The sequence below is a fragment of the Oryzias melastigma genome, linkage group LG23, assembly GCF_002922805.2.
Source record: "Oryzias melastigma strain HK-1 linkage group LG23, ASM292280v2, whole genome shotgun sequence".
Classification (NCBI taxonomy): domain Eukaryota; kingdom Metazoa; phylum Chordata; class Actinopteri; order Beloniformes; family Adrianichthyidae; genus Oryzias; species Oryzias melastigma.
This window is the reverse complement of record NC_050534.1, coordinates 20,272,898-20,293,597: the sequence shown is the minus strand read 5'-3', so window position 1 is coordinate 20,293,597 and position 20,700 is coordinate 20,272,898. Positions and strand designations below refer to the sequence as shown.

The window sequence follows — 20,700 nt, the reverse complement described above, 5'->3', positions numbered from 1 at the left end:
AGTGTAGAGTCAAGATCTGTTGGTCTTGTAATTCAGATAAGTCCCATTCCAATAATCTTTGTGATCTATTTTCAAACCATTTCCATCAAAAGTGAGATTTTTGGCTAATTATTTTAGATAAAAATGTAAAAACTCTTGTTGTTTTCTAGGACATAGTTTCTGCAGAGCGGCAGGAGTTCTTTAGAAATTCTCTTCTGACTTGTGGACAGGACTTTTGGCAACCCCGCCCCCCTTTTACATGCTCTCCTGCTAGCTTACAGCCCCTCACACATCCAAGCTAACATTAGCGATGCAACAAAAATGGCGAGGAATATCGGCGCTATAATAACAAACATAAATCCGTCGAGAGTGCAACTTTATTAGCAACATCCTTGTAACAGAATACAATCAAGTGCTGTTGATTGACATAGTTTCTGCAGAGCAGCAGGAGTTTATTAGGAATTCTCCTTTGAGTTGTGGGCGGGACTTTTACATGCTCTCCTGCTAGCTTACTGCCCGTCACTCCAGGCTAATATTAGCGGTGCGACAAAAATGGTGAGGAACACCCAGCCGTACAGTTTGGATCCACCCAGGGAGCATGTGGCTCCGCCCACCAGGTTTTCTACATCACAAACATCTTTTTTAATCTGCTCCTGATTCACAACAATTTAAATAAAGACATTCTCAGAAATATGATTTTGAGTTTCATTGTCAGAAAAACACAGTTTTCATGGGAGGGTTCTTTAAACCCAGATTAGAAAGTTTAAGGACAGAAAGTTTGGGAATGAAATTAGTGTAAAAGTAGAAAAGTTTGTGGGATTTCTCAATGAAAGCCAGTGTGATGGAGTACAGAGGAATACAAAGCCCTCCAACGGGGGGGGGGGGGAGTCAGATATGGGTCCAGTGGTCATCGTTCCTCCTGAGATTCCTCCCTTTTCCATTTAAAAGATGTGATTACACCTCAACAATGCACGCACACACTTTTACACACGCTCGGCTGGCGCTGGAGATCCAATTTAGGAGGTTAGAAAAGGAGGGATGAGGAGATAGAGGGGAGCAAAGAGGGGAGCTAAAGGGTGAGAGGCGGCCATGTCGGAGATGCAATGAAGGAGGAGGGGGAGGGGGAGGGGGGCGTCCTGTCGTTTGTCATTCTGTCTGCGCTGTATGCAGATGAGGAGCTAATATGATATCGCTGCAGAGCTGATGGATGTTTAAAATGATATGGCAACCCCGAGGAGGCTGGCGGCGTGCTGCCTGCCAGCCCCGCCGCCACTGCCGCCGGTTTGTGTGCAGCCTCACTACAAATCCATGTCAACACACGACTGAAACTTTACACAACTCTTCTTCATTGTTCATCACATTCTGAAACCTTAAAAGATAAACTCACCTGTAATGTGCACAGAATTGTTTCAGTGCGATCCTTTTGGGTTGGTAGAGCGGCGTCGAGTCCTTTAGTGGTTCAGTACTTCCTGTTTGAAGCTGCTTTGAAAACAAAAGTAACTGAAACAAACCAGAGCCTTCTTTCTGGAGCTTTTCAGGCGGTTTGAAACCAACCTTATTGATCCAGAACTTTATTTGTACGTTAACAAACACCTGGACCTCAATGGAAATTAACTGGATAAACTTTTACGGAACACTCTAAAACTACATTTTGAAACTTTAAAACTGTAACTTTTTACCATAATTATGAACCAGATATATAGCATTACCTGTGATCATGCTAGTGTGAATGTTGTAAGCTGACATTGGCCACTGAAGATGCTAAAATTTGTAGCAAAAAATGCTGACGCTGATAGCCAGCTAAAAATATTAGCTCAGTGCCAAATTAGCCTAAAAACCTAAAAAAAAAAAAAAAAAAAATGCAGGTTAGCCAAAACAGGTAGCTGAAAAATTGGCTAAACTTTCAAATAGCCCAAGAAACTGAAAAAAAGCCTAAATTAGCAACAACAGGTAGCATGTAAATATTAGCTTAACTCCAAAACAGCCTAAAAACCCTTGAAAAAGTAAGGCTACAGTTTTTTGGTTAATTTATAGGCGTTTCCAGTTTTTTTTTTTTTTTTTTTTGGCTGATTTGGAGTTTAGCTAACATTTGAACATTATGCTAGCTGGTTTTTGATCATTTAGACACATTTTCAGGTTTTTGGCAACGTTGAACTTTAGGTAACATTTTAGCATTATGCTAACTGTTTTTGTCTAATTCAGACATGTTTCCAGTTTTTTGGCTATTTTTGAGTTTAGCTAAAATTGCTAAATAGCAAACATTTTAGCATTATACCAGCTGCTTTTTTGCTACTTTAGACATGTTTCCATTTTTTTTAAATCTTTTTTTTTTTTGGCTAATTTTGAGTTTGGCTAACATTTAAACATGATGCTAGCTGTTTTTTTTTTTTTGTTTCTAATTTAGACACATTTCCAGATTTTTGGCAAGGTGGAACTTTAGCTAACATTTTAGCATTATGCTAACTGTTTTTGTCTAATTTAGACATGTTTTCAGTTTTTTTGGCTGATTTGGAGTTTAGCTAAAATTGCAAAATAGCAAAAGAAAAATAGCATTATACCATATTTTTGCTACTTTAGACATGTTTCCATTTTTGTCTAATTTGGGATTTAGCGAATATTTTAGTAAGCTTTCAACTTTAGACATGTTTCCAGTTTTTCGGCTGATCTGGAGTTTAGCTAACAGTTTAGCGTAGTGGTAGCTGTTTTTGGCTATTTTACTTTAGACATGTTTCCGTTTGTTTGTCTAATTTGGCATCTAGCTAGTATTTTCAGAACAAGCTTTCAGCTCCACCGTTTTCATGTCTCGAGCCTCTTCAGTGGCCACAGCTTACAGCGCTCACACTTAGATTATTGCAGGTTATGCTCTGTCTAGTTTTTATTCTGTTTATCTTTTAGGACAAAATTGTTTAAATCATTCAATTCATTTCATGAGAAAAATGTCAAATGTTAAAAATACAAGCGACAATTTAGATTTTATACATTGCTACAGGTTTGTATAATCAATATAGTTGTTTTCAAGCGTCCTATGCTGATCAATACTCAATCACAGTGTAGTCCTGCAATAGATCAGACATGAGAAATTTAAATTTAATCCTTTTCTATAAAAAGCATCAGTGCGAGAGTGTGTGAGTTTTCCCATACTGCCATGGTGCTAATAAGGAGTGGGATTGACAGGGAAGCGTGCGGTGGTGGTGGGGGGGTGAGGGGGTTGATTGGATTCTCAGCAGACTTCATTAGTTAAAACAAAGCCAGTTGTCCATTTGGGCTCTTTCACAGCCTAATTGATATTGATTTAGCGATTTGCTCAGGGGTGATTTAAAAGCATGTTTGCCGTTCTCGTCGATGCAGTTTTTCCTCTCGTCTTTGGCAGTTTTTTTTCCTCCTTCCGTCCTGCCGAAACAAAGCGAAAGCTTTCTAATTATTGCAGCCGGAGACGGACGGTCTTTTATTTTATGACATAATTGAGAGAAATTGAGTGAAATTATTCTGTTTTCTACCTAATTTCCTCCTGCGATCCGAGCTCACAAATTATCCAGGGTTATCTTTGGGCCGTACGGGCGCGATGGATCGTCGCCGCCTCATAACTGCATAATGATAGTTATCATAAATGCTTAGCGGCCGGCTAAGTGAAGCGTTGAGATCAAATGCAGCCGCGTTGTGTTGGAATGAAGGAGGCCTTTTATCACGGTGATGGATGGCAGGCCTGTCTTTAATGTGACACTTTGTGATCATATCAATTTGTCCTCGGCTCTCATCGACATCACTTTATTGCCCATCCGTCTCTTACAGTCCATCACCCCCCCCCAGCCCGCGCTGTAAATCCACAATACGGAACGGTACGCTTCTCCTTCGACTCCCGTCCGTCTAATTGCCACTTCATCCCTCTCTTTCTTCTCCCCCCATCGTATTCTTTGACAGACATCTACAAGCAAAGAGTGAAGGAATCAGACTGGGATTAAAATGTAATATCAGACTATTAAAGAGATTAGCGTTTGACATTTCGCCATCTTCTGATGAGCAGCCATTCACGCTATTGATTTTTTTTCTTTTATCAGCTCCGATGGGCGTCTTTCCAGCTGATATGATGGCCTTTTACCAGACACCTTGTCATGGCGGCTCGAGTTACATCGACCCGCTGGCTGTTGGAGTTTGTTTAGGGAAGTTTCTGCGTCCGTGGAAGAGAAAGACGCGGCTGATTTGCGTGGACAAAACCAAGGTCTCGCTATTGAACTCCCTAATGAAAGTCTCCGATGGATAAGAGTCGCCACAAAGGAGCCTTAATTATTTCCAATTATAACAAAACGTCATTTCAGCTCAGCTATGTTGGGCCGTCAAGGCTAACAAGGTAGTAGGACGTGACTGAGGTTCCCTATTAGTCTGTGCGTCAACACTTCTACAGAGAGCGCCGCAGACCTGCAATCAAAGGAGAACATTTCTTAAATACCATTCCATTCAGACGCTTTCACATCTATTTCCTTTTCCCTCACTCAGCGCCGCTCAACCAATTATCCCCCCCAGCTCTGCATCAGGCCTTTGATGCATCCACTCAGACCTCTAATCAGCTGAATGCTGCCGATGTCTTCAAGAACCATCGGAACAGTTAAAAAATGATTTTCCAGACAATCAAAGACACATAAATTAACAATGGTGTCGGCGCGGCGAGAGTTTGATACCATGGTTTAAAGTGCACCTTCATCAACCCATGACTGTCGGCGCCGTCCAGGTTAACTCGCAGGTAAAAGAGACCATGTACTGCTTCAGGCGCTCCAATTTTATTCATAAGTACTTTAACACCAGCAGTCATTCTTCTGTTGGTTCAAGAACTGCATAAATGTGTGTACTGTAGGTCTAATACGCACATTCCTTTTGATTCCTGAGCTGTTACTCAGTATTGGTCATCCACAGACAGATAACAGAAGATTTGTAATGCGACTACAGTGATATTAATCAGCTTCAGATGTAACTATTTCTCCTGACATCGGGGGAATAGGTGTCAAACTCAATCAGACAAGAGGGCAAAACACACATTAGGTCACGAACAGAATAAACTTTTACTGAACACACAAAAACTACATTTTTAAAACTTCAAAACTGTAACTTTTTAACACAATTATGAACTAGATATAGAGCATTAATGCTAGTGTGAATGCTGTAAGCTGAAATTGATAGCTGAAAGCGCTGAAGCTAATAGCCAGCTAAAATATTGGCTAAATTCCAAATTATCCCAAAAAAATGAAAACAGAAAAAGAAAAAAGCCTACGTTAGCCAAAACAGTTAGTATGTAGCTGTAAAAATAGCTAAACTTCAAAATAGCCTAAAAAACTGAAAAAAAAACAAAATTAGCCAAAAAAGCAAGCATGCAAATATTAGCCCATCCCCAAAACAGCCTAAAAAAAAATAAATAAAAAAAACAACAACCCTAAATTAGCCAAAACAGCTAGCATGTAGCTGAAATACTAGCTAAAATCTGGAACAGCTCAAAAAATCTAAATTGGCTAAAACAGCTAACATATTAGCATGTAGCTGTAAAAATAGCTAAACTTCAAAATCACCTAAAAAACTGAAAAAAACCCCATTAAATTAGCCAAAAAAAAGCTAGCATGTAAATATTAGCCCATCTCCAAAACAGCCTAAAAAAAAAAAAACAATAACCCTAAATTAGCCAAAACAGCTAGCATGTACCTGAAATATTAGCTAAACTCTGAAACAGCTCAAAAATTATAAATTAGCAAAAACAGCTAACATGTTAGCATGTAGCTGTAAAAATAGTTAAACTTCAAAATAGCCTAAAAAACTGAAGAAACACTAAGTTAGCCAAAAAAAGCTAGCATGTAAATATTAGCCCATTTCCAAAACAGCCTAAAAAACTAAAAAACAACCCTAAATTAGCCAAAACAGCTAGCATGTACCTGGAATATTAGCCAAACTCTGAAACAGCTCAAAAAATCTAAATTAGCAAAAACAGCTAACATATTAGCATGTAGCTGTAAAAATAGCTAAACTTCAAAATAGCCTACAAAACTGAAGAAACACTAAGTTAGCCAAAAAAGCTAGCATGTAAATATTAGCCCATCTCCAAAAAAAAAATTAGCCAAAACAGCTAGCATGTAGCTGAAATATTAGCTGAGACTACCAGTGGCGTAAGGACACCGTGCAACAGTAACCCTTGTTCTTCAAAAGTCTGAGCGACTTCTGTTATCCTTTTGGATACTTCGAGACGCACCACATGAACGACAATGGTGCGTTCTGTTCTATCCCGTCCCCGATGGTGGTTATCTGTGCCTCAAGGGAACTGCAAGACACACCTGTGCACCCCTGGGAGCTACCTTCACACTCGAAGTGCTTTCGCACCAAACGTGCATCCTTGAATGGAAATTTAGTGTTCACATACACCTAGCAGGGAGGGGCTTCTTCCTCTTTTTCTATCACCACATGTGCGCCACCTACAGGTGGAAAAGGCAAAATGTTGGTGTAAATATGAGGAATCTTACCCAAAGCTCTATTCCGATACACAAAAGACTTGGTATCATAGAATTCCAGCCGGGCACGAACCGCGATTACTAATTTCTCCTCATTTTTCTTTCCTTTTCAAACCGTTGGAACCGAGAATCGACAACACAGTCGTCACATATTGACCTTTGGTTAAAGGCCACTTCCGCAACAATTTTTTACGTTTTTCAACGTACTGGATGTTCCCATTAAGTCACGGGTCCCCAATCTTCTAGCCACAAACTGGAACTGGTCCTTAACTCAGTACTGGTACCCTAACCCTTACCCGGTTCACATCCTATACCGCGTCCGGGCCTGGTTCGTGCCCAGTACTCCGTCCGGTACTGGACACAGTACTGGACGTGGTACCGGGACGTGAACCGGGTTAGGGTTATGGTTTCTGTACTGGGTTAGGGTACCGGGACTGGACGCCTCCAAAGGAACGGTGCACATCCGGTATCGTGTCCCAAGGGTTGTGGACCCTTAAATTTAAGAACAAAAAGTGACGAGTTGGGGACACCCAAAAAGTGACAGAGGGGTCCTTAACCAAATGTCCATATGTGACGACTTAGGAATGAGAATGTGTTGATGCATCACGACCAAATCCAAGTCTCTCATTGGTCAAAGTTTGACCTGATTTAGCTGTTTGGATGTGGAGCCTGGTTGTAAAAACGTGTGTAGCTACAGATAAATGAAAGAGTTTTATACATGGACGCCTGCTCTGCACATTTACATTGACACAATTGACATATACTGTATATATATATAAAGATGGACAAAGCAAGGCTGTGACGTCACCAATAGAAAAGGCCTTACCTCAAGTTCCAATGAAATGAAGTCAATTCAGTCGCTGTTTTTACGCCGTATGGACTTAGTAAGCAGTGACTGATCCAAGTCTGTCTGAATTCTCATTTCTATGGCAACCACTCCAGCCAATCAGGAGTGAGTTATCGGAAAGCCACACCACTTCCACTGAAAGCGGGTACAGGAGAATCTGTCAAGGTGGGGTCCAGCGGGCACCACATGCTTCTACTGAGGCATCGTGCAATAAATAAAATATCTCACGAAAAATACATTTGGTTTAGCAAGAATATGTTAAAATGACAAATGGACCAATTAAATAATAGCTGTTTATTTTTCCATTGAAGTCTATGGGAATTTGGCTTTCTGGGACCACTTCCTGTTTGGAACATGGGGGGGGGTCTCTCTACATACTGTATGGTAGACACTGAAACACTTAGCTTAAGATGCCTGTCTCCACCACCCTCCACAGGGCTATACACCCCAGAAACCTGCAGCACCTGTCCAGGTGGATGTGGTTCAAACTCTTGGTTGTTTTAAAGTTAAATACAGACATAAAAGCTGAGCTCCAATGACTGATTTTTGCCTAGAAATCTGCCTCGGGTGTTAATTTAGGGATTCTCTTCTTTCGAGGGCTTATTATTAGTGGAAGCGCTTAATTAACGTTGACTCTAACTGCTTTCCATGAGCTGTAAATGCATGAGTAATCAGGCCGTGGTGATGGAGAGCCAAAGCAAACACCAACATTTAGAAGACTAAACTGCCACAAATGCAGTCCAAAAGCACTTGAAAGGAAAAAGTCCCTTTTGGTTCGACAGGAGAGCAGACTCCCATATTTGTATTTCCTGGTTAATGAAAGTGTCGATGTTCCTTCTCGCCATTCTCCTCATCCGTGTTCTCTTCGCACCGCCTGACGCTCCAATCAACACCCTAATGCATCTTAATTTAACCGCTGTTGTAACACACATGCCCCCCCCTCGCCGGCGCCTCAAACGCAGCGTTTATTCTGCTGTGAGGCGTGACGGGTCGGCGAGGGCCGCATCAGTAATGCGTGACGTGTGCCGCCATCACGCCGGCCTCATCTGCATGTGTGAGGAGGTCTGGGCTAATGGAGCTGATCTCGTATGGGGACACAGAATAGGAGGCTTTGGGGGGGAGAGGGGGGTCTCCCCGACTGATTTTAAGTGCACACGCGTGTGCACGTGCAGAACGCCTCCGACTGCGTCAGTGAGGCCCCACCCCCACCCGTTACCACACAGGTCGTTACTCTCACTGCATTCAAATGTCCTCAATATGTCAGGCGTACATGCATGAGCACGCCTCACACGTGCACGCTTTACCTCCGCGCTCTCCGGTCGGATGGCTGCTTCCTGCCGGGGTCGGCGGTGCATTTGAAGAGCCGTAAAGCGTCTGTGCGTGCACGCGTGCGGAGTTTCACACCGAAAACCAAACGGTCTTTGAACCGGAGAAAACGTCCCTTCAGCCTGGTGGAGGTCCAGCAGCTGCTGCAGCAACAGAGTCTGAACCGGACTGACTTTAGTTTCTGAGTCTTTATTCCTCTGAGTCAGGAGAAAGTCTGGTTTTAGGAGTGTAAACTTTTGTCACCGATAAATAAAAAAAAGAACTGACCCTTGGGCTAAACTCAACTTTGATTTAACATCAGGCGTCACTTTTATAAAACTTTTAAAATATTTAAGGTGGAAAGTTTTAAATGATAGTTTCGTCTCTAATCAGCAACAAAAATTGCAAAAAATTGGTACTGAAGTCTCAAACTTTATTAAAATACAGAACAAAAAATACAATACTTTAAAGAAGTAAAGTACTGTAACGTTACATAAACACTTTACAGTAGTTAACAGTTTAAAAGTCACATAAATAATTTGCAGTAGCAAAGTACTGTAAAGTTATGAAAACACTTTACAGTAGTAAAGTACTCTAAAGTTACATAAACACTTTACAGTGGTTACGAATTGTAAAGTTACAAAAATACTTTATAGTAGTGAAGTGCCGTGAAGTTCCTAAACACTTTACAGTAGTGAAAATACCTTAAAGTTACACAAACACTTTACAGTAGTTAACAATTTAAAAGTTAAATAAATACTTTACGGTAACAGAGTATTGTAAAGTAATGAAAACACTTTACAGTAGTAAAGTACTCTAAAGTTACATAAACACTTTACAGTGGTTACGAATTGTAAAGTTACAAAAATACTTACAGTAGTGAAGTGCTGTGAAGTTCCTAAACACTTTACAGTAGTGAAAATGCCTTAAAGTTACATAAACACTTTACAATAGTTAACAGTTTAAAAGTCACATAAATACTTTACAGTAGTTAAGTACTGTAAAGTTATGAAAAAACTTTACAGTAGTAAAGTACTCTAAAGTTACATAAACACTTTACAGTGGTTACGAATTGTAAAGTTACAAAAACACTTTATAGTAGTGAAGTGCCGTAAAGTTCCTAAACACTTTACAGTAGTGAAAATACCTTAAAGTTACACAAAGACTTTACAGTAGTTAACAATTTAAAAGTTAAATAAATACTTTACAGTAGCAAAGTATTGTAAAGTAATGAAAACACTTTACAGTAGTAAAGTACTCTAAAGTTAAATAAACACTTTACAGTGGTTACGAATTGTAAAGTTACAAAAATACTTATAGTAGTGAAGTGCTGTGAAGTTCCTAAACACTTTACAGTAGTGAAAATACCTTAAAGTTACACAAACACTTTACAGTAGTTAACAATTTAAAAGTTACATAAATAATTTACAGTAGCAAAGTACTGTAAGGTTACAAAAACACTTTACAGTAGTTAATAATTCTGAAGTTCTATAAAGTTCTGTTAACTTACAAAACCATCTAACAGTAGCAACGTACTTTAAAGTTATGTAAACACTTTACAGTGGTCAACAATTGTAAAGTTACAAAATACTCCACTGTAGTACAGTACTGTAAACTTACAAGACATCTTACAGTAGTAAGTACTGTAAAGTTATATACATTTGTTACAGTCCGAAAGTAGAAAAACAATTAAATGAACACTTTAAATTAGTAAAGTATTCTGTAATTTACGTACATGTTTATTTATTGGTGCATTCCCGCTTCTTTCAGAATCATTTGGTTTATGCTATTTATATAAACACTGTAAATGTTTTTACCCAAATAACATAGTCGTGGATTTTAGCACAAAGCTCCTTTTCTTCACACCAGAATCAGTTAGTTTACACTGATTATGTAAACTTGTAAACTTTACTAGAGGAGAGTGTTTAAACAATTTACACAAAGTGTTACAAATCGACACATTGCTGCTTTTCTCCACGTCAAAAACTTCCATACTGACTCAAAGCTGCTTTTCATTCAAAATAACGACTTTACAGTAGTAAACTTTACTACTGTAAAGTGTTTATACAAATATGGCAAAGTGTTACATATTGATAAAACGCGGCTTCAACACAACGGTGTCTTTGATGTTGCTTTTGTCGACACTTCTCTACTGTAAAGTGTTGTATATCGGCACAAAGCTGCTATTCTTGCTAGGCTATTCCTCCACGATTGTTATTTAAAGCTATTTTTAAACCCTCCTCAGCTCAGGCTCAGAAGATGCTGAAGACTCAGACGTGGTTTTGGTTTCCTCCCGTTCGGAGGTCAGCTTGCATCACTTTCCTCTCCTGACAGCTTTTGCATAATTAAATGCTGCCATTAAATATCTATACAAGTCTCTGCGGAGGCTCCTCAGTCAGAGTCCAACATTTCCTCTCAAACCCGGCAGATGTTTGAGCCTGATGGGCTGACTCACAGCAGAACATTCTGTTTGAGGAGCTTACTGAGGATGCAGATGGACAGCAGGAGCGGGATGAGGGCGTTTTAGCGCCACCTTAAATCCTCAGAGCGCCGTTTCGGAGAATGTTGAGAATCCGTCTGGCGTCGTCACTCAGACTTACGTCTTTGTGCGACTTCGGCGTCAGAGAGTGATTCATGGAACGACAGCTTGTCAGCGGTCCCCTCTGTCGCCTTCGAGTGCTCGGGAGTTCGAGTCCATCTGGAGGCGGGCCAGCCGCCTGCATCATCTGAAGACCGCCACCAGTTTGTCACAGCCTGTTTCACACACCTGCGACGAAGTGCAGGAATGCGTTTATGGGCGCTGAAGGATGTGTGTCGGCTTGATTGGTCCGGGTGGTGAGGAGCGTGCAGGTGAGAAGGAGAGAAAACAGGAAGTGTCAGAGCGTCACAAATGAGCTGCCGAGAGGAAAACAACCGGCAAATGGATTTGTGTCGGAAGAAAACCCGCTTTTCTGAACAACACTATAACCGTAGGGGCAAAATAAACCCATGTTATCACCACGATGTCAGCAACTTCAAATCTGATTGCAGAATGTTCTTCTAAGGTGGGCAAACTACGGCCCTGGGGCCGAATGTGGCCACTGGGCCGTAGGAGGGCCAGATTAAATAGTTTAATCTGGAGGAAAATATAATACGGTATTTTCAGGAATATAAATTGTATCGGAGTAGAAGTCGCAAGAACAAAACATGTTTAATCAAGAAGAAGAAAACCGTATAGAAGTCGTTCTGGAGTATAAGTCGCACTTTTGGGAGAAAAGTCTGATGTTTCCAAACAAATCCGCCAAGCCAAGTTTACCTAAAAAACGAAATAAAGAAATACAAGAATACTCATCTTTTGATCTGTAAAAGGAAAATATTAGTTTAAAGAGGAAAACAATCAGATTCTATTTCACAGTTTTTATGGATGACACTTCTGCCACTTTTAGTAGCAAATACTTTGGATGTAGTGCCCTCTAGTGGTTATTTCTTTACAGAAAGTAGTTAAGTATTGTAAAGTATTATTTAAGTTTACGATACTTTACAATAGTAAAGGATTGCAAACTTAAATAATCACTTAAATAGTAACGTAACGTAAAGTAACATAGACATTTTATAGTAGTAAAGTATTTTAAAGTAACATAAATACGTAACAGTAGTAAAGTATTGTAAAGTTAAAAAAATCACTTAAAAAGAGTAAAGTAACAGGCACTTTACAATCGTAAAGTATTGTAAAGTAACGCAGGGACTTTACAGTAATAAAGCATTCTAAATTTAAATCACTCAAAATAGTAACGTACAATAACGTTACACAGACAATTTGCAGTACTAAAGTATTGTACTATTGACACTTTACAGTAGTAAAGTAGTTTAAAGTAACATAGACAGTTCACAGTTGTAAAGTATTGTAAAGTAGCATAGAGACTTTACAGCTCTAGTGGTCATTAGAGGAAACGACCGCTAAAGGACAACCGCTGTTACTGGGAAAATAACAAATATATAACCCTTTCGATGTCTAAAAAACCCACACAAAGTAGTCGAAAGAGTCAGAAAAGTCTACCTATTCCGGGTCTAAGGTCTCATCAATCCACTGGTAGCTTTGAGGGAGAAAAAAAAAACAAAATAAACTCCAAAAGATGTAATATTGGAAGTGATAATGTTTTATTTTCTCAGACAGACACGAAGATTTTCATACTGAAAACCAAGAAGTCCAAGATTAAAAAGTAAAAACAACAATCTGATGGCGATCATACATTCATGTAGTTTTGTCAAAGTGAACACAGAAGATACGATACAGTGGAGATTGATTGACAAGGCCTACAGCCAATCAGGAAGCAGAATAAAAGAAATATTTCATTTTGACACTGCCAAACGTGAGTCTTGTTGCTTAGCAACGTCTTTCTCTAACATCACAAAAGCATAGTTTTCGTTTTTCTTCATCCACTCTTTAGAGTGGGGACCTCTGTATACTCACGGTGTATGACATCACCGATAGAAGACGAATTGGTCTATGGTCACAAATGCAACCACACGATGGAGAGGCAATGACAGGAAGATTTTACGCCACCACCTGATTTTTTTAAAATTGTTGACGTGTTCATGAGCAACACATTCTCATCCCAACTCGCCCTATATTGACGTTTGGTTAAGGACCCCTCTGCGTCGTTTTTGGACGTCTTGGGTGTCCCCAACTCGTCGCACGGTCTGCTTCTTACATACCAAGCCCTACTGGACGGCTGGTAGCTCGTGGCACTAGATATGGACGCCCACCAACTGGAGAGATTTAACCATCGTCCAATCAGTCGGAGCTGCTGCTGGTTGGTGGTTCCACCTGCTGCCACCTGTTGGCCGCTGGATTTTGTAATGGCGCCATCCACACTGGTCACTCGATTGAACCTCAAAATGTATCTGGGGAACTAATGACTGATGTCAACTTTGAGAGAAAAGTTACCGGGTCGCCGTAGACCTCCGTGGGCACTGTGGTGAATATGGTGGTGAATCCACTTTATAGTGAGTAGTGAAGGACTTGTTTGATGTGAGACCGCCCACTTTTACTGAGACTTCTGATTGGTCAGTTTATAACTTAAGAAAAATATTGTGAAAAAAATCAAATACTGCACAATGAATTTTGGCTCATTGGAGCCAGCGTGTACTTCCTGTTTGGGACGCCAGTGGGAGGAGTCACTTAGTCCAGTTTTTATATAGAGTCACTGGTGGAGAGGAACCATTTCCAGCTCGCCACTGTCTCTGTGTTGCTCAGCGGCGCCATGGCAGCTGGCTGGTAGTGTCCCCCCTCACGTCGCACAAATGGACAGTGTGTGTTCCTGCGTGTCCCGGTGTCAGATCTTCTGTTAATCACAATGTCTCAAATATGCCGGCGGTCCTCTCCGGCTCCAGCCACCTGCTCCGCCTTTGCATCGGCGCTGGCACCGGCGCCCGTGGTGCCCCTCGCGCTTCAGCTTCGCTTTGCGTCTCTGCCAGGCCCGCTGTCGCGTGAGGCCTGCAGGAGGCTGTGCGTGGGTTCACACGCGCCGCCAAAAGAGAAAAAATCTGTCTGTCACTACACATAAGTCTGGCTGGTTTCCACCTGGATGCTGTTTTCCCATCTGTTTCCATCCCAGCGATCCGTTCGGAGGCGAATCTCCACGGCTGGACCGTCGGCGCGGTCATTGATACTCCTCAAATCTGAGCAGAAAGCCTGGTTTTTGTTCTCTGCTAAATCACGGCCAACTCCCCGGAGGGACTCATTTATGTTTTAAGTGGTTCTATAGCTGACCAGCTTGGGAGCTTCTTGTCTGATTCAGTCGGTGTAATGGAAGATGCTAAAAGGTTAAGAGTCACTGGAGCAGCCATAATGTTCCTGCAGTAATTAAGAAGCCAGAAAAAGCTTTTCAAGCTGTAAGCTGACATTTCCTTTTTATTATTTCACCAAATTTTATCTTATGACAGCTTGTTGATTTCACTTCCAAAGGAGGAAAAAGATTCTTCTTTTATTAGTCTTAATGCACTTCAGACGGATTCTTTTCCAATGTTTAGTTTTCATTGAAGACATTTTCCTTTTTGACCATTTTTCAGTAAATATATGTTTTCTTGCTTAACTCTGAGTTCAATAATTCAAACATAAAGTGAGGCGTTCAAGAAAAGGAGTGAACGGAAATCAATTTATAAATGATTGACAGTGGATTGATTTTTTTTTAAAATTGTTATGAAAAAGCTGAAAAACACTAAAAGACGACGACTTCAGTAAAAACTGATCAAAATTGGTCTCCTGGAAGTACACTGTAAAAACAAGGCTGGTATAAATAAGCCAAAAAATTTAGAATAAAATAAAAAAAATTCCAATGGGGTAAAAAAAAAAGTCTTATTAAGACTTCTTATTGAATAAAAAAATTCTAATCACAAAGATGTGTTTTTCATACTAAAATAATTGCAATAATAATAATAATTTAAGTAAAATAATGCAATATTATTTTCTTGAAATAAAGATCTTTTTTACTTTGTTTCAATTCATTTTTTGGCTTATAAACTAATTGAGAGACACACTACAAAAAGATGTTGCGTAAAATATGAAAACACTAATGTCAGCTAAAAAGAATCATTAGAAAGTAGGAAAATTATTTATCCATGCATCATTTTTTTACTTAAGGAATCCAAAAATCACAGTTTATTAAATTATTGAAACAAAGAGTTACACAAAAGCTGTTTTTGTTGTCGCTATGTTGAAGCCAATGCTTAATAATTGTAGTTTATGTTGTTACAGTGAATAAAAATGTATGTAATTAGTGGAATAACTTATATTTAAAAAGCAAAATATAAACAAAATTAGAATCTTAGTTAATCTTAGTCCATCTTAAACCCTCATAAAATCTAAAAGTAGCATTAATTGTTAGAATATAAATCCACATTTTTGTTTCCAAAATGAAGACAATAAAAGTCTAAACTTTATTATAAGATTAAGATTGAACCAAAAATTACAATAAAATTTGATTTTTTTTGTCTTAAATCAAGTTTTTTTCTATTGTTAAGAGTTTGAAGTTAAATGATTTTGACTCATTTCAAAATTAACTTTTTTATTTGTAGATCCTCGTTTTAAATATCAGAAATGATCAGATTTTAAGAAAAGTTTACTAAAAGAAGCTAAAACAACTTCAAATCTGGTCAGTATATATACAAGGTTTGAATCTTTCCACGATAAAAACGTTTGTAGACTTTTTTGGAGCCTCTGGTTGCAGTAAATCATGCTAGCGTTAGCTTTAGCATGCTACATCCACTCACCCCTCTTAATCCTGACTCATTCTTAGTCTCTGTCTCTTCATTAAATCACTAAAATGTATTTATTCTTTTTATTTACAAAGTTTGAATCATTTAAAGTTCAAAGTTTTGACTTAAACCTCAGTTTTTAGTTGTGATTGTTGTTAGCTAATGTTAGCAGCTAACGTTTGCTACGATTAGCAGTTTGTTTTCTTTTTTGTTTGATCAAACTATTGAGGATTTAGCTTTACTTTTTTATTTTTACAGTTTTCCACATCAAACCACAGAGTTATTGTGATGTGTGGAGGCTCGTCTGCTCTGCTGTTGACGTGGAATCGAACATTTTTGTGGTCGTTGTGTAGCGAGGAACTGAAATGAAAAACTGTTTTCTGGTGCTGTTGATTATTTTTTTACTTCAGATTTTGTACTTTTCAGGTGCGATGATGTTGTTTAGCTTCTTTAATAACCACTGTTTTGCCTTTTATTTTTTTTATTTCCATCGACAGGAAATTAACTTTTTTTTTTTTTTTTTTAAAGCTTCTTTTTGCTTTTAGGACTTTACCAGAAGGCCTTAAACATATTACTTAACTTTTTTAGTACTTTTAAAAAATACATTGATATATATTATTATTTCATCTTTAGTTAGCAGATACTTTATTTAATTTTCACCTATTTCTGAACATTTAAGATGTTATATTTCTGTTTTCTGACTTTAAATTCAACAAATAACAGTATTTTCACCATAATTTCTCTCATATTCATTTTGTTGCATTGTTTTCCGCTCTAACAATATTTCAACTCATGTACTATTTAGTATGAATTTAAAACTGGAGTTTTACTATTAGTTTTCTCTTTTAGGAACCTTTTAAAAATTTAATATTTAGAGTTTTTCTTATATCAAACTAATTTTATTCAAATGTTTCTCGGATTCAGCAAAATGTTAAGATAACATAAACTTTTAATTTAATTGTTACACCACCAGCTAACAAAATTAAAGTTATACAACTCGTCTATAACTATCATTTTCAGAGAAAAGACAAACAACAGGGCTAGAAAAACAGTTTATTGACTGTTTTCTCATAAATAAACCATATTAACATTAAATTCTACATTTTATCTTTCCAGATTGACTTTTCTTAACTTTCTGAGATGCTTTATACTCAACAAAACGTTCACTTCCTGTCCCTCTCTGGTCATTTCGACCTCGAGTGTCCTCTTCTTTTATGAACCGACTTTCTCCTGAGAAATAAGAATCATAATTAACATTTCCCCCCAATAACTTTTGTCACTTCCCCTCACGACTCATCTCCCGAATTCCCATCGAAGCGGCGGAGGCAGAGCCGTTTGACTGACAGGTCGACCCTGGGAACAGCGGCGCCAAAACAAACCTCGCTAATGAGCGCTGTGTACCAAATACACAGCAGAGCGGCGTTCAGAAACAAGCCGCAGATCGTTCAGGCTGCTTCCCGGACCCGTTTGGACCCGGATCCTCGTAATCTTTTACATTTTTCACCGATCACTCATGAACTGAAAGACCTTAAAGTTGCTCGCCGGCGCCTCTAGTATCATCATCCACCAGCTGCAATTAAGTTTCATTAGTGAAACGGCAACATCCCGCCGTAAAACGCCGGTTAATAAGTGAGTGTAGGGAAATTGTGTGTTCTCCCGGAGTTGTGTTGCCCGTGTGTGCACCTCTAAGTGCAAGCAGAGTGTGTTTGATGTTCCATTTACCTTCGTTCATAATTCATGGCGCTGGGAAAATGGACTGAAGCGGAGGTGGCTGGCGGGTGCGTGCAGCCGGATAACAGGACCATCCTTCTGTGGTTTTTGTGGAGATGAAACAGACAAGAGTGCGTCTTTGAAATGCAAAGAGAAATGATATCAGTGATTGGCCGCCGTGTTGAGGAGGAGCCAGACGCTGTTTTTTTTTATTTTTTCTCGCCGTTTCATCATAACACACTTGCTCTTCCCACCTCTTCCTCCCGTCCGCGACAAACCCGCTCATTTATTATTTTATTTACCTCCGCGACACCAAAGCCGTCTAATTCGCTGCAGCTTGGAGCTCTGGAGGGCCGGGCGCGTCTCTTTGTGCGGCGCTGGCTCGAGCACACACAAACACGGTCCAAAGACGGGGCCTGGGGACCAATTTATTTACATGCAGTGGAAGAGGAGCGGATGAAACAAACGGGGAAGGAGAACGACGGAAAGGAAGAGAGAAGCAGCAGCGGGGAATTATGGAGAAAACCCAACGGAACAAACACGTTTCTGTTCTGTTCCCAAGGACGAACGGGACCAATTTAATATGTAGACGGTTCTGTGTGCTTCTGTTTTCAGGAAAACCTCCTCTTCTAAAGTCAAGTACAAACTCTCGCAGTTTCTGTAAACACTCCTGGAATCAAACTTTTATCTCTTAATGATCCTGGAAGTCCAGGAAGTCTGAAGACGGTTTGGGTCCCGATTGTTTACATCTGTCATTCCTCTTCCAATGTTTAGCTTTATTTTTGGACTCAGTCGGTTCTAATCAAACTATTAGCAACTGAACCGTGTGGGAGGAGCAAACGCCAACGTTGTTCTGGACTTCAGTTGTAGCCAAATCATGGAAAACATGGATGATGTTGAGAGAGTATCTTGGGTTTCTATGTTTTGGAGAGCATGTCGTCTTGTCTTGGTTCAGCAGATCATTCAGAGTCTGTCCCAGTGCGGTGTTCTTCCCTCGTGACGTCTTTTACCCAGTTTGAGCCTTAACCCCAGAGGAGAATAAATAAAACTGCAGGTTATTTTTATTAATAAATAAAAGAAACATCTTAAGCTCATAGAGCTGGAGCAAGCGCACCCACTATGGCGCCATTTGTGGCGGCTCTCCGTTTACAGGCAGCCAACCAACTTCGAGACCCTGGGTGATGGACCTCGTTAGCTTTGTTGGACTCTGGGGGAGGGGTGTTTATAGCTCTGCTGGACCCTGGGTGGTGGACCTTGTTAGCTTTGTTGGACTCTGGGGGAGGGGTCTTTATAGCTCTGCTGGACCCTGGGTGGTGGATCTTGTTAGCTTTGTCGAATTTTGGGTGCAGACGTAGCTGGCTCTGCTATACCCTAGGTGGCAGCACTTGCTAGCGCTGCTGTATCTTGGGCGGCGGACCTTGTTAGCTTTGTTGGATTTGGGTGCAGAAGTAGCTAGCTCTGCTATACCCTAGGCGGCAGCCCTCGCTAGCTCTGCCATACCCTGGGTGACGGACCTTGTTAGCTTTGTTGGACTCTGGGGAAGGGATCTTGCTAGCTCTGATGTACCCTGGGTGGCGGTTTTTGCAAGCTTCTGTATCTTGGGCGGTGGATCTTGTTAGCATTGTTGGATTTGGGTGCAGAACTAGCTAGATCTGCCATAGCCTAGGCAGCAGCCCTCACCAGCTCTGCTGTACCCTGGGCTGCGGACCTTGTTGCCTCTGCCGTACTCTGGATGGCAGACCTCGCTAGCTCTGCCAGACTCTGGGCGGTGGACCTCCTTAGCTTTGTCGAATTTTGGTTGCAGAACTAGCTAGCTCTGCTATACTCTAGGCAGCGGCCCTCACCAGCTCTGCTGTACCCTGGGCTGCGGACCTTGTTGCCTCTGCCATACCCTAGGCGGCAGCCCTTGCTAGCTCTGCCGTACCCTGGGTGATGGACCTCGTTAGCTTGTTGGATTCTGGGCGGGGGACCTCTCTAGGTCAGACTGTGGGTGGACCTCACAAGCTCTACAATACGCTGGGCGACGGACCTGCCTAGTTCTGTCAGATTCTGGGCAGCAGAACTCACCATCTCTTGTCGGACCCATCCACCGGGATGCTAGCTAGCATAGTGGGCCTGATTGGCTGGCGATGTCCAGGGTGTATCCCCCATCAGTAGCCGGGGACAGTCTCATCAACCCCGCGGCCCCAGTGGATCAAGGAAATGGATGGAATTTCAGGACTAAAATCCTGGCATCGGGCAGCCATATTGGATTTTTTTCCTACCTGATTGAGTCTCTAAAAGCGTCACGTGTCCAAAACTGTGTCCCCGTTTACCACGTCTGCCGGCCAAATCGCACCCCAGGACCTCAGATGGCGTCTGTACATTGATTTAACATAGAAACTTGATGCTTCTCTTAGTGAGAACGTAGCTTTTCAGTCATCCAAACCACCACACTACCACCACCGTGTTTGACTGTTACTTTAAAGCTTTATTCTGAAATGTCGGTTCAGATGTTTTTGTTGAAATAGTGCAGAGCTTTCTTTCTCCTTGAACTCTTTTTAGTCTTTTTTTTGTTACTGTTGAATCATGAACCTGATTGGTTGATTGTCACGTTTTCATTTTGAAATTCCAGAAACTTTTCCGCAGACAGATTTACCAAAGTGAGGCGTGATGGATTCATATTTTTGCTAATCATTCCTGTTTCCTTTTTCTTGCAGGCAGGACGCCAGCGACCTCTCTGGAGCGATACAAAGGTACGGAGCACCGTCTTTTCCTTCTTCTTCACGATGACGACCGCCGCCGCCGCCGCCGCCGCTGCTGCTGTGCAGAACAGAAGAGATGTGTGGCGCTCAGATCTCTGAGAGCGGCGGGTCATTAAACCAAAGCCTTCAGCTACAGAGCCCAGATCAAGCAGGGGGGGGGTAGTTTAAATGAGGGCCAATCCTTAAAATAGCCGCACCTATTCCTCATCGGAGACACGGCTAACAAGAACAGGATGGATTTTCCTGAAAACCATCAGGGAGGTGGGCGGGGCCAACCTTTCGGAGGTTCAGAAGGAAAACCGGAATCTGAGCCTGAAGGTTGACGGTCGGCCCGTCTGCTGACTCGGCAGATCTGGACGTGGTTCCGGTCCGACCAGAAGTGAGGAGATGAATAATCAGA

General features: G+C 40.8%; 1 protein-coding gene across 13 annotated transcripts in view; it reads left to right on the top strand.

Annotated features, from left to right (window-relative positions):
• Positions 1-20,700, top strand: part of celf2 (cugbp, Elav-like family member 2) — a 253,216-nt gene that overhangs the window by 37,303 nt on the left and 195,213 nt on the right. For all 13 annotated transcript variants that reach the window (XM_024292722.2, XM_024292776.2, XM_024292732.2 and 10 more), the window contains exon 2: positions 20,256-20,291. In XM_024292722.2, the coding sequence (XP_024148490.1) occupies positions 20,256-20,291 (36 nt within the window). The remainder of the gene's footprint in view (positions 1-20,255; positions 20,292-20,700) is intronic.